Source organism: Cetorhinus maximus, chromosome 10 (genome assembly GCF_964194155.1).
Source record: "Cetorhinus maximus chromosome 10, sCetMax3.hap1.1, whole genome shotgun sequence".
NCBI classification, from domain to species: Eukaryota; Metazoa; Chordata; class Chondrichthyes; order Lamniformes; family Cetorhinidae; genus Cetorhinus; species Cetorhinus maximus.
Window position 1 is genome coordinate 19,359,347 of NC_135888.1, and position 11,993 is coordinate 19,371,339.

Genomic DNA, 11,993 nt, shown 5'->3' on the forward strand with positions numbered 1-11,993 from the left:
ATGATATTTGAAATCGTAATCACTGTTGCAATGCAGCAAGTTCAAAAGTTAGTTTGCACATAGTAAGGTCCCACAAACTGAAATGAGATAATGATTTCTGGTGCTTTGCATTTGTAGGATGAATGTTAGTCAGGAGACTTTTTAAAAAATTCTTTCATAAGGTGCAAGCATTGTTGGATAGGCCAGTATTTGTTGCCTATCCCCACTGCCCTCAAGAAGGGACTGGTTGGCCACTTTCGTGAACTGTTGTCGTAGGTACACCCATAGTGCTGCTCAGGAGGGAGTTCCAGGATTTTGTCCCAACGACAGTGAAGGAACAGCGATATAGTTCCAAGTCAGGACGTGTGGGGCTTGGATGGGAACTTAAGAATGGTGGTGTTCCCATGCACCTGCTGCCCTTGTCCTTCTAGGTGGCAGGGATCATGGGTTTGGAAGGTGCTGTTGAAGGAGCTTTGGTGAGTTGCCGCAGTGCAATGTGAACAGTGCCATAGGCACCTGAACAGGTGGATTGGATCTCAGTTTAAAGACAGCACCTCCAACAATGCAACACTTACTCAGTTTTGTACTGAAGTGTCAATATAGATTAAGTGCGCTCAAGTTTCTGGAGTAGTCTTTGAAGTACAACCTTCTGACCACTCAGCTAAGACTGACACTTCAGGTAAAAGCCAAATGCTGCAGATGCTGGAAATCTGAAACAAAAACAGAAAATGCTGGAAAAACTCAGCAGGTCTGACAGCATCTAAGGAGAGAGAAACAGAGTTGACGTTTCGAGTCTGTATGACTCTTCTTCAAAGCTAGAAGAGTCTCACAGACTCATCATCAACTCTGTTTCTCTCTCCATAGATGCTATCAGATACTGAGTTTTTCCAGCATTTTCTGTTTTTGCTTCTGACACTTCAGGTCCTTACTAACTAATATAGTAAAATCTTTATTTACAATTACAAAGCTGACAATATTAAAAATATTAAGTACACCACTGGGCATATACGGATGAGCTCAATAATTCACCCAACTCATTCCACCCAAAAGGGGAAAACAACCTTGTAGTCCAATAGGTCAGATGGCAAACTCAACAATCTATCAAGACTGAAAGCAGACAAAAACACATCGTGCCCTGATCAGGGAACTCCTAAATGCTTACGATACTGTGCTAGTCGCCCACATGGCAACTCAGCTACAAAGACTGATGGACTGTTTCTCCCATGTCTGTAACAATTGTCATGGGGCAACTTGTTGCATCTCCGCCCTGGATCACCACTGGAAGTGTTTGGCAAATTCTGCTTCCTTAGGTCCACAGCAACACAGACAGACAATCTGTCCCTTGCAGAACTTGATATACGCATGGGGAAAGCTGTACCACCTTTGGCTAACTCGTGAAACCATGACGATGGTTTATATCACCTGAATTCTCAGCATTTTGCAGCATGGCTGTGAAACAAGAACAACTTACAGTTAACAGGGAAAGAGGCTCAATAATTTCCAACATGGGTATATCCTGGCAGGACAAAGTCACGGATGCGGCAGTCCTCTCAAAGGCAGAGCTCCCAAGAGCATTGGCACGAATCAAACAAAGGCAGCTTCGTGGATAAGGCACGTCCACAGAATTGAAGATGGTCACATATTCAAGGACAATCTGTATAGTGAGGTAGCTGGAGCCAGGAGACCACTGAGATACCCAAGGTTCTGTTTCAAGGACGCTTGCAAGCTCTAAACATTAACTATTGCACCTGGGAGTCAATAACTGGCGAAAGAGGGAAATGTTGACACTTCCAGTGGACTGGCATTACCACGATGACCAGTGGCTATAACGGCTTGGCAACAGGTGCCAAAAACAACCGACACATCATTTGACAGCTTCATGTGCGGTGAATGTCAAGGATTGGCCTTCACAGCCATCAACAATGGTGCACCAATGAAAACAGCCCACCTAAATGGATTATTTGCTGCATGTCCATCATCTCTTGGAGATGGAAGGATGCCAACAATTCCAACTAACCTATTACATCATTTACATTCGTTTGTAAATAACTGGAACACTGGTGACACCAGGAAGTTTATAATCTCCAGACACAGTGCCAGAGGCACATTTCTCTGATCTTTCAAAATCTATGGCGAATTGTAAGGCTTTACTTAAAATAACTAAAATGGATTCAAATGCACTAGTTTAAGAGCCAAACTGTAATTTAATGCTCATCGCGTGCTATAACTTGTTCAAACTTATTCTAACCAAAGAGAAGGGTTAATTAAATCCTTCATTAATGAGTAAATTGCAGCAAAATATTGCATTAGTAAAAGAAAAGGTGAGGCAATTTTTTTAAAGAAAAGATTATAACAAATAGTTTTCAGGACAGAAACAGGAAGGTTGAGGAAAGCCAGCCTTACACAATACATGGGGGTTTATAAAGATATGGTACAACCTCAGGGAGATGATGGGGGAGCTCTCCTCAGGGTCCAGCCCCCACCCATACCTCCCACCTCTAAATCCACTCCCCTAGCTCCTCCCCCACTTCCATGATGCCCTTCCTTCCCCCACACCCATGTCCTCCAATCCACTCCTCACCCGCTATCTCATCACCCCTTTTGCTTTGGTTGTGTCGGCATCACAGACTAACATTTGTATTCCACCAACATTTATGAATGTGATTAACAATGTGATAACCAAGCAAGCTTGCTTTTGAGGTTGATCAAGGGATAAACATTGGCCAGGACACTGGGGATAACTCCCTGCTCTGCTTCAAGATAGTGCTAGGGGACCTTTTACATCCACCTGAACAGGTAGATGGGACCTCAGTTTAACGTGTCATCCAGAAGATGGCACATCTGGCATCTCGGTAGTGCTCCCTCAGTACTGTACTGGAGTGCCAGCCTTGATTTTTATGCGCCCAATCCCTGGAATGGGTTCAGAGGCATGAGTGCGACCAACTGAACCCCACCAACTGCCACCCCTAACCCTCCCCACACCCTCTATTCCACTGATCAATTCTCCTAAGTCCCTCCCCTCCCAATTCCTCCCCCCTTGAAAATCCCTTCCCACCCATCCTTTCAAACCCCCCACGCCCCCACAAAACGCCCTCCATCTTCCAACCAAAGCCCTTGGCCACACACCCCTTCCTCATCCATCCCAACCAAACCACATCCCTATAAGCCCTCACTCTCAAATCCCCTCCCCTAAAACTGTCCAAATCTCCCTCCTCCCAGCCCCCCTCCACCCCCAAACTCCCCTTCACCCCAAGCCTCCCTCCCCCCAAACCCCACTTCACCCCAAGCCTCCCTCCCCCCAAACCCCACTTCACCCCAAGCCTCCCTGCCCCCAAACTCCCCTTCATCCCCAGCCCACTCCCCCCAAACCCCCTTCACCCCCCAGCCCTCCTCCTCCCAAACCCCCCTTCACCACCAGCCCTCCTCCTCAAAAACCCCTCCTTCACCCTCAGGCTCCCCCACCTCCAAACTCCCCTTCACCCCAGCTCCCAAACTCCTCTCCCCCCAAATCCCAGCCCCCAAACCCGCAAAAACCCAGCCACCCTCCCCCTTCACCACCAGACCCCTCCCTCAAACACCTTTCATCCCCAGCTCTCCTCCCCTCAAACCCCCTTCACCCCCAGCCCTCCTCCCCTCCCAAACCCCCCTTCACCCCCAGCCCTACTCACCTCCCAAACCCCCCTTCGCCCCCAGACACCCCTCCCCCAACAAGCCCCATTCCCCCAACACTTCCAGACCCGTCTCCTCAAACACCCATTCACCCCTCCCCCCAAAGCCCACTTCACACCCAGACCCCCTTCACCACCCCCTCGCTCCTCACACCCACCTTCACCCCGCCTCCCTCCTTACCCCCCGCCCTCCAAACCCCCTCCCTCCTCAAACCCCACTTCATCCTACCTCCCTCCTTACCCCGCCCTCCAAACCCAGCCCCCTCCCCTTCACCCCAGACCCCTCCCCCAAACCCCCCATCACCCCCAAATCCCTCCCCTCAAAACGCCCTTTAGTCCCAGACCCCTTCCCTCAACCACCCTCCACACCCCTCCAAACACCACACCCCTCCAAACCTCCCCACCCCCACCCTCCAAACCTCCCCACCCCCACCCTCCAAACCTCCCCACCCCCACCCTCCAAACCTCCCCACCCCCTCCCTCCAAACAACACCCCACCCCCTCCCTCCAAACACCCCCAACCCCCTCCCTCCCTCCAAACACCCCCCAACCCCCTCCCTCCAAACACACCCCCCAACCCCCTCCCTCCCTCCAAACACACCCCCAACCCCCTCCCTCCCTCCAAACACACCCCAACACCCTCCCACCCCCTCCCTCCAAACACCCCCTCCAACCCCTCCCTCCCTCCAAACACACGCCCAACCCACTCCCTCCCTCCAAACACCCCTTCAACCCCCTCCCTCCCTCCCTCCAAACACCCCCAACCCCCTCCCTCCCTCCCTCCAAACACCCCCAACCCCCTCCCTCCCTCCAAACACCCCCAACCCCCTCCCTCCACCCCCAACCCCCTCTCTCCCTCCAAACACCCCCCCAACCCCCTCCCTCCAAACACCCCCTCCAACCCCCTCCCTCCCTCCCTCCAAACACACCCCCAACCCACTCCCTCCCTCCAAACACCCCTCCAACCCCCTCCCTCCCTCCAAACACCCCCCAACCCCCTCCCTCCCTCCAAACACCCCCCAACCCCCTCCCTCCCTCCAAACACCCCCAACCCCCTCCCTCCCACCAAACACCCAGCCCCCTCCCTCCCTCCAAACACCCCCCAGCCCCCTCCCTCCCTCCAAACACCCCCCAGCCCCCTCCCTCCCTCCAAACACCCCCCAGCCCCCTCCCTCCCTCCAAACACCCCCCAACCCCCTCCCTCCCTCCCTCCAAACACCCCCCAACCCCCTCCCTCCCTCCTTCCAAACACCCCCCAACCCCCTCCCTCCCTCCCTCCAAACACCCCCCCAACCCCTCCCTCCCTCCCTCCAAACACCCCCCCAACCCCCTCCCTCCCTCCCTCCAAACACCCCCCCAACCCCCTCCCTCCCTCCCTCCAAACACCCCCCCAACCCCCTCCCTCCCTCCCTCCAAACACCCCCCCAACCCCCTCCCTCCCTCCCTCCCTCCAAACACCCCCCCAACCCCCTCCCTCCCTCCCTCCAAACACCCCCCCAACCCCCTCCCTCCCTCCCTCCAAACACCCCCCCAACCCCCTCCCTCCCTCCCTCCAAACACCCCCCCAACCCCCTCCCTCCCTCCCTCCAAACACCCCCCAACCCCCTCCCTCCCTCCCTCCAAACACCCCCCCAACCCCCTCCCTCCCTCCCTCCAAACACCCCCCCAACCCCCTCCCTCCCTCCCTCCAAACACCCCCCCCAACCCCCTCCCTCCCTCCCTCCAAACACCCCCCCCAACGCCCCTCCCTCCCTCCCTCCAAACACCCCCCCCAACGCCCTCCCTCCCTCCAAACACCCCCCCAACCCCCTCCCTCCCTCCAAACACGCCCCCCAACCCCCTCCCTCCCTCCAAACACCCCCCAACCCCCTCCCTCCCTCCAAACACCCCCCCAACCCCCTCCCTCCCTCCAAACACCCCCCCAACCCCCTCCCTCCCTCCCTCCAAACACCCCCCCAACCCCCTCCCTCCCTCCCTCCAAACACCCCCCCCCAACGCCCTCCCTCCCTCCAAACACCCCCCCAACCCCCTCCCTCCCTCCAAACACCCCCCCAACCCCCTCCCTCCCTCCAAACACCCCCCAACCCCCTCCCTCCCTCCAAACACCCCCCCAACCCTCTCCCTCCCTCCAAACACCCCCCAACCCCCTCCCTCCCTCCAAACACCCCCCCAACCCCCTCCCTCCCTCCAAACACCCCCCCAACCCCCTCCCTCCCTCCAAACACCCCCCCCAACCCCCTCCCTCCCTCCAAACACCCCCCCAACCCCCTCCCTCCCTCCAAACACCCCCCCCAACCCCCTCCCTCCCTCCAAACACCCCCCCCAACCCCCTCCCTCCAAACACCCCCCCCAACCCCCTCCCTCCAAACACCCCCCCAACCCCCTCCCTCCAAACACCCCCCCCAACCCCCTCCCTCCAAACACCCCAACCCCCTCCCTCCAAACACCCCCCAACCCCCTCCCTCCAAACACCCCCCCAACCCCCTCCCTCCAAACACCCCCCCAACCCCCTCCCTCCAAACACCCCCCCAACCCCCTCCCTCCAAACACCCCCCCAACCCCCTCCCTCCAAACACCCCCCCAACCCCCTCCCTCCAAACACCCCCCCAACCCCCTCCCTCCAAACACCCCCCAACCCCCTCCCTCCAAACACCCCCCCAACCCCCTCCCTCCAAACACCCCCCCAACCCCCTCCCTCCAAACACCCCCCCAACCCCCTCCCTCCAAACACCCCCCCAACCCCCTCCCTCCAAACACCCCCCTAACCCCCTCCCTCCAAACACCCCCCCAACCCCCTCCCTCCAAACACCCCCCCAACCCCCTCCCTCCAAACACCCCCCCAACCCCCTCCCTCCAAACACCCCCTCCAATCCCCCCTCACCCATCCCCTTCCAAACCCCACTTCACCCCTCCAAACCTCCCCTACCCTCCCATCTCCGGCCTCCCCGGGCCTGCCTTACGTGCTTCAAGCAGCGCTCCTTGAGTTTCTCGATGCTGGTCTCCTCGGTCACCTCCTCCAGCCACTCCACTCCCTCCATGGTGCAGATATGGAGCCTTACCACCTTCCCGGCGAAAATCTTCTCCTCCTGCACAAACATGGCCCCCTGGGGGTTTTTTAAACTCTTATTCAATCCTCTCAGTGCCCACCATGGCAGTCAGTCAGCCCGCCGGGCCTAGGCCTCTCTCCCCCCGTACTCGCTTTTCCCTCCGCTCGATCCCACCAACCAGTGCGACCTTTCACCTTTCACCCACTCCCCACGAAGGTCAGCCGACTGCGCATGTGCGCGCACAATGCATTCTGGTCCTTGTAGTTCCCACCCTTCAGCTGGGGCTGACTCATAGACAACACAAAAACAGAATTACCTGGAAAAGCTCAGTAGGTCTGGCAGCAGCGGCGGAGAAGAAAAGAGTTGACGTTTCGAGTCCTCATGACCCTTCAGCAGAACTGAGTAAAGTTAGGAGAGGGGTTGAATTCAACAACTTTAGATCTTGAACTCCCTCCTCCATCCCCACCCCCTTTCCGTTTCTTCCCCCTCCCTTTTGTTTTTTCCAATAATTTATATAGATTTTTCTTTTCCCACCTATTTCCATTATTTTTAAATCTATACCTATAATGCCCTGTCAGTCTTTCCACCCCACCCCCACTAGAGCTGTACCTTGAGTGTCCTGCCATCCATTCTTAATTAGCACATTCTCTTAGATAATATCACCACCTTTAACACGTCTTTGTTCCTTTGTCTGTGACATCTTTTGATTATCTGCTCCTATCACTGCTTGCTTGTCCCTACTACCACCCCCACCCCCCAACTTCTCTCTCCCCACCCCACCCCCACCTTAAACCAGCTTATATTTCACCCCTCTCCTAACTTTACTCAGTTCTGCTGAAGGGTCATGAGGACTCGAAACGTCAACATCTTCACTGGCTGTTGAAGCGGCTACCAGGAAGATTCATGAAAATATGTTGGCCTCGTACATATTTGGTCAATATGTTTGGTAGTGGAAAGGTTAGGTTTGTACATATAGATCATGTTTTACCTTCAGAGGTTCATGAGGAAGAAGGGAGTTGGGAAGAATTAAATGAGTGTGATGAAATGGATAATTGGGTTACGAGTAGAGCACCAATAGTTACTCCAACACATGTTGTGCCTGAAACCAGTTCAGATCTGAGTGAGAGTCAGAGAGACATGTCCAATGAAGTGAAAAATTCAATTGAAAGTCAAGGGCAAAATCAATCTTTGTTGGAGAAAACGTCTCCTCTGTCTCAGGCCAAGATGCGTCAAGGTCCTTCCCCAAGTTCTGGAAGTTTAGGTCAAGAAAGGAGGTATCCTGTCAGGAATAGGAAACCAATTGTTAAGTTGGACTTGTAAAAAAAATGAAAAATAATAAATGTACATAAGTTGCATACAATTTGATCATTGTGTGACTTTTTCATTACAGAGGGAAGAGTTTAATAGCCCTCTCTTGTGACCATTTGTGTATGTATGTATGCATGGATATAAACCAAAATAAACAGTTGGGTACTTGATTTCCATGTGGCACACAGTTTCTTTTTGTCCTGCAAAGATATCACAGGGTCTTTTACATTCATCCAAGGGCAGATGGGGCCTCAGTTTTATATCTATCTATAGCAGATATAGATATCTGCTATGCGCCAGATAACACCTCCAATAGTGTAGCACTCCTTAGTATTGTACTAGAATATCAGCCCACATTTTTGTGCTGAAGTCCTGGAGTGGGACTTGAACCTCCAGCCTTGCAAGTCAGGGGAGAAGGTGTCATCAACTGAACCACGACTCACTCTACACACTGCACAGAAGGAGATTATTTAACCCATCATGATCTTATGCTCTTTGGTAGAATGATCCTTTTTTTTATTCGTTCATGGAATGTGGGCATCTGGCAAGGCCAACATTTATGGCCCGTCTTTAGTTGCCCTCGTGAAGGTAGTAGTGAGCCACCTTCCTGAAGCATTGCAGTTGGTGTGATGTTGGATAGAGAGTTCCAGCAATATTGCTGTATTTCCAAGTTAAGGTGGCGTGTCACTTCAAGGAAAACTCGCAGGTAGTTGTGTTCCCATGAACTGAGTGACTTGCAAGGGCATTTCAGAGGGTAGTTAAGAGCCAATGAAAATTGGAACCACACACAGATCAGACCAAGTAAAGACAACAGATTTCCTTCCGTAAAAGGCATTAGTGAGCCAGATGGATTTTACAGTCTAGAAATTTCATGGTCATCATTATAAATACTAGCTTTTTATTCCAGATTCATTTAATTAACTGAATTTAAACTCCCGAGCTGCCATGGTTGGTTTTGAGCTCATCACAAAATCACTGGTCCAGTACCATAACTACTATGCAAAAACACACCTCTTACTCCTTAAGATACCATGCTCCAAGAGGGCATTGGTAACCATGGACTTCCACTGGATTAGCCCATGATGATGCTTGGCAAAGTACTGCAGTGGTTTGTCATTGCCTTCTGCAGTATGGCTGACCAGAAAACACTCCCACTCTTACCACTTGCCATCAGGCATATTGAAAGGATTTACAGGCTGATAATCAACCTGTTTGGCCACGTTATGAATGTACCTTTTGTTGCCATCAAGTCCTGAAGTGGGGCTTGAACCCAGAGCTAGGGACACTACTACTGCACCACAAGACATCTGCCTGCATACCAGTGAAATTAATCCCACCCTCCCGCTATTTCCCTTTAGCCCTTTGTTCTTTTCCCTTTCAAATATTTACCCAATTCCCTTTGAAAGTTATTATTGGGTCTCCTTCCACTGCCCTCTCAAGTTGTGCTTTTCAATTACAATAACTTGCTGTGAAAAGAATTGTTTCCTCAAGTTGCCTCTGGTTCTTTTGCCAATCACTTCAAATCCATATACTCTGGTTACTGAACCTTCTGCCACTAAAAATAGTTTCTCCTTATTTATTCTGTCAAAACCATTCAAAGTTCAGTGTGTTCCGACAACTGTAAGTGCAGAATGTGGAATTACAAAAAAAATTACGGCACAAAAACAGGCTTAGTGGCTGGAGCTGGAGACTCCAGCAGTGCCTCCTTCACTGGCAAGGTGGAACTACTATTTTTTTTCTCATTTATTTTAAAGTACCACAAGTTTTCTAGAAGGCAGTGTTGTGGTGCAATGGGTAATGTCCCTGCCTCTGAGACAGAAGCTCTGGGTATAAGTCCCACTCCAGGACTTGATGACCAAGGAAGGTGCGTTTATAACACAACCAAGCAGGTTGATTGTCAACTTGTAAATCCTTCCAACACACACCAATGGCAGGTAGTAAGAGTGGGAGAGATTCCTGATCAGCCATGTGATGGAAAGAAATTGGAGCCTCTACCATCACTATCCATAGCTCCAGGACTACAACACGCATGTAAAAGTTTGTCCTACCACAGCAACTCAGAGTCCTTGGGGGGCTAGTTGACTCAGTTGGCTGGATGGCCAGCATGGATCAGATTGATGCTAACAGCATGGGGTTTGGTCCCCATTCTGGCTGGGTTAATTTGGGACCTGTCCCTTTGCCCTACCCATGGTGGAAGTCATGATGCTGTGGGTCAGACCTGTCTTTGGGCAGAGAACTCAAGATAAATGAGGTTTTCTGGGCTAAATTGATGTCCTTTAATTCTGTTTCGCAGTACATATGTTTAAAAGTTGTGGTTCAGTTGGTAACATTCAACTCTGAATTACAAGGTTTCGGGTTCAAGTCTCACAGGGCTTGAATTCAAAAATCAAGGTTATTATTCCAGTGCAGTATGAAGTGTTACATTGTTGAAGCTGCCGTGTTTCAGATGAGATGTTAAACCGAGGACCCATCTTCCTCCTTGGGTGGATGTTAAAGATTCCATGGCACTATTTTGAAGAAGAGCAGTAGAGTTATCCCCAGTGTCCTGCCCAATATTTATCCCTCAATCAACACTGAAGCAGAAGATTATCTGTTCATTATCACATTGCTGTTTGTGGGAGCTTGCTGTGTGCAAATTGGCTGCTGCATTTCTTACATTGGAACAGTGACTATACTTTCAAAGTACTTCATTGGCTGTAAAGAGTTTTGAGATGTCCAGCGATTAAATATATATGCAAGTCTTTTTTTTTCTCAAGTCTTTCTATAGATACAAACTGTGGTATTGAGTTTTACTGTGTTTTTGGCTAACTTAAACTACAATTTACCTCTTTAATTAGCTGTGCATTCTCAAGAAATAAATGCAAAAAATGATATTTTGACACAACATGCCATGATAGCCCAAAAGAAGGATTTGCATTTGTATAACACCATTCGCAACCTCAAGACACCCCAAAGCATTTTATAACCAATGAAATACAATATTTTGGAAATGTAATCTCAGTTGTAATGTAAGAAATGCAGCAACCAATTTGTGCTCAGTAAGCTCCCACAAAGAATAATGAAATAAGTGACCGGATCATCTGCTTTAGATGGCAATTAGGGATAAATGTTGGCCAGGACAAAACCAATGCCCTTCTTCAAATAGTGTAGTAGGACCCTTAACTTTCATCTGAGAGGGTAGACGGTTTAATACCATCATCCAACAGTGCAGCAGTCAATGTGGCACTAGAGTGTCAGTCTAGATTGCTTTCTAAGAGGTCTTGTAGTGAAGCAGGCAGTGTCCCTACCTCTGAGCCAGAAGCTCCAGGTTTGAATCTGACTCTAGGATTTGATAGTCATGGAAGGTGCATTCACAACATGGCCAAACAGGTTGATTACCAACATGTAAACTCTTCCAACATGCCTATGGCAGGCAGTAAGAGTGGGAGAGTTTTCTTGGTCAGCCATAACTTTGTGGTAGCTGTAGCACAACAGCTTCCCCGTGTTTAAAGACTCCACGTGCAAGCTTTTGTCACGGGCTCCATGGCAAGTGTCCTCCTTGTTTTGAGGGACTGATAGTGTGAGAATGGTTACTGTCCCATCTCTCCGGAATAGGGTTGAAATCCACAGCCTTTTGACTTAAGAGACCAAAGTGCCACCCATTGTGCCATGGATGACATGTCAGATCTCTCCCCTCCACCACCCACTCCTGCCAGAGTCAAAACTGCATAAAATAAATAGGAAGAAGATATAAATCAATTACCAGACAAAATATCAGAAAATATTGCTCAATGAAAACCCTAATATGCTACGAAATTGCAACAATACAGAATTAAAATTTTCACTTTTTATGAATGAAGAACCTGGGTGTTTTTCACCTACATTAATTTGTTTTAAAAAGCCAAGGTAAATATTATAAAACAGATGTGCAGAGCCTGGTGCTAATTGAAAGCTGGGTTGCACAAATCTCCTGGTCACAACTCCCTTCTAGGCCTCCAGGGGTCAGGCTTTC

At 50.6% G+C, this 11,993-nt stretch overlaps 1 protein-coding gene across 1 annotated transcript in view; it reads right to left on the bottom strand.

The window, feature by feature from the left end:
* The window catches only part of ubac1 (UBA domain containing 1), a 30,044-nt gene extending 23,145 nt beyond the window's left edge, over nt 1-6,899 (bottom strand). Inside the window, exon 1 of the mRNA XM_078550089.1 lies at nt 6,608-6,899. Coding sequence (XP_078406215.1) covers nt 6,608-6,745 — 138 coding nt within the window. The 5' untranslated portion in view covers nt 6,746-6,899. The remainder of the gene's footprint in view (nt 1-6,607) is intronic.
* Nucleotides 6,900-11,993: the final 5,094 nt, after the last annotated feature.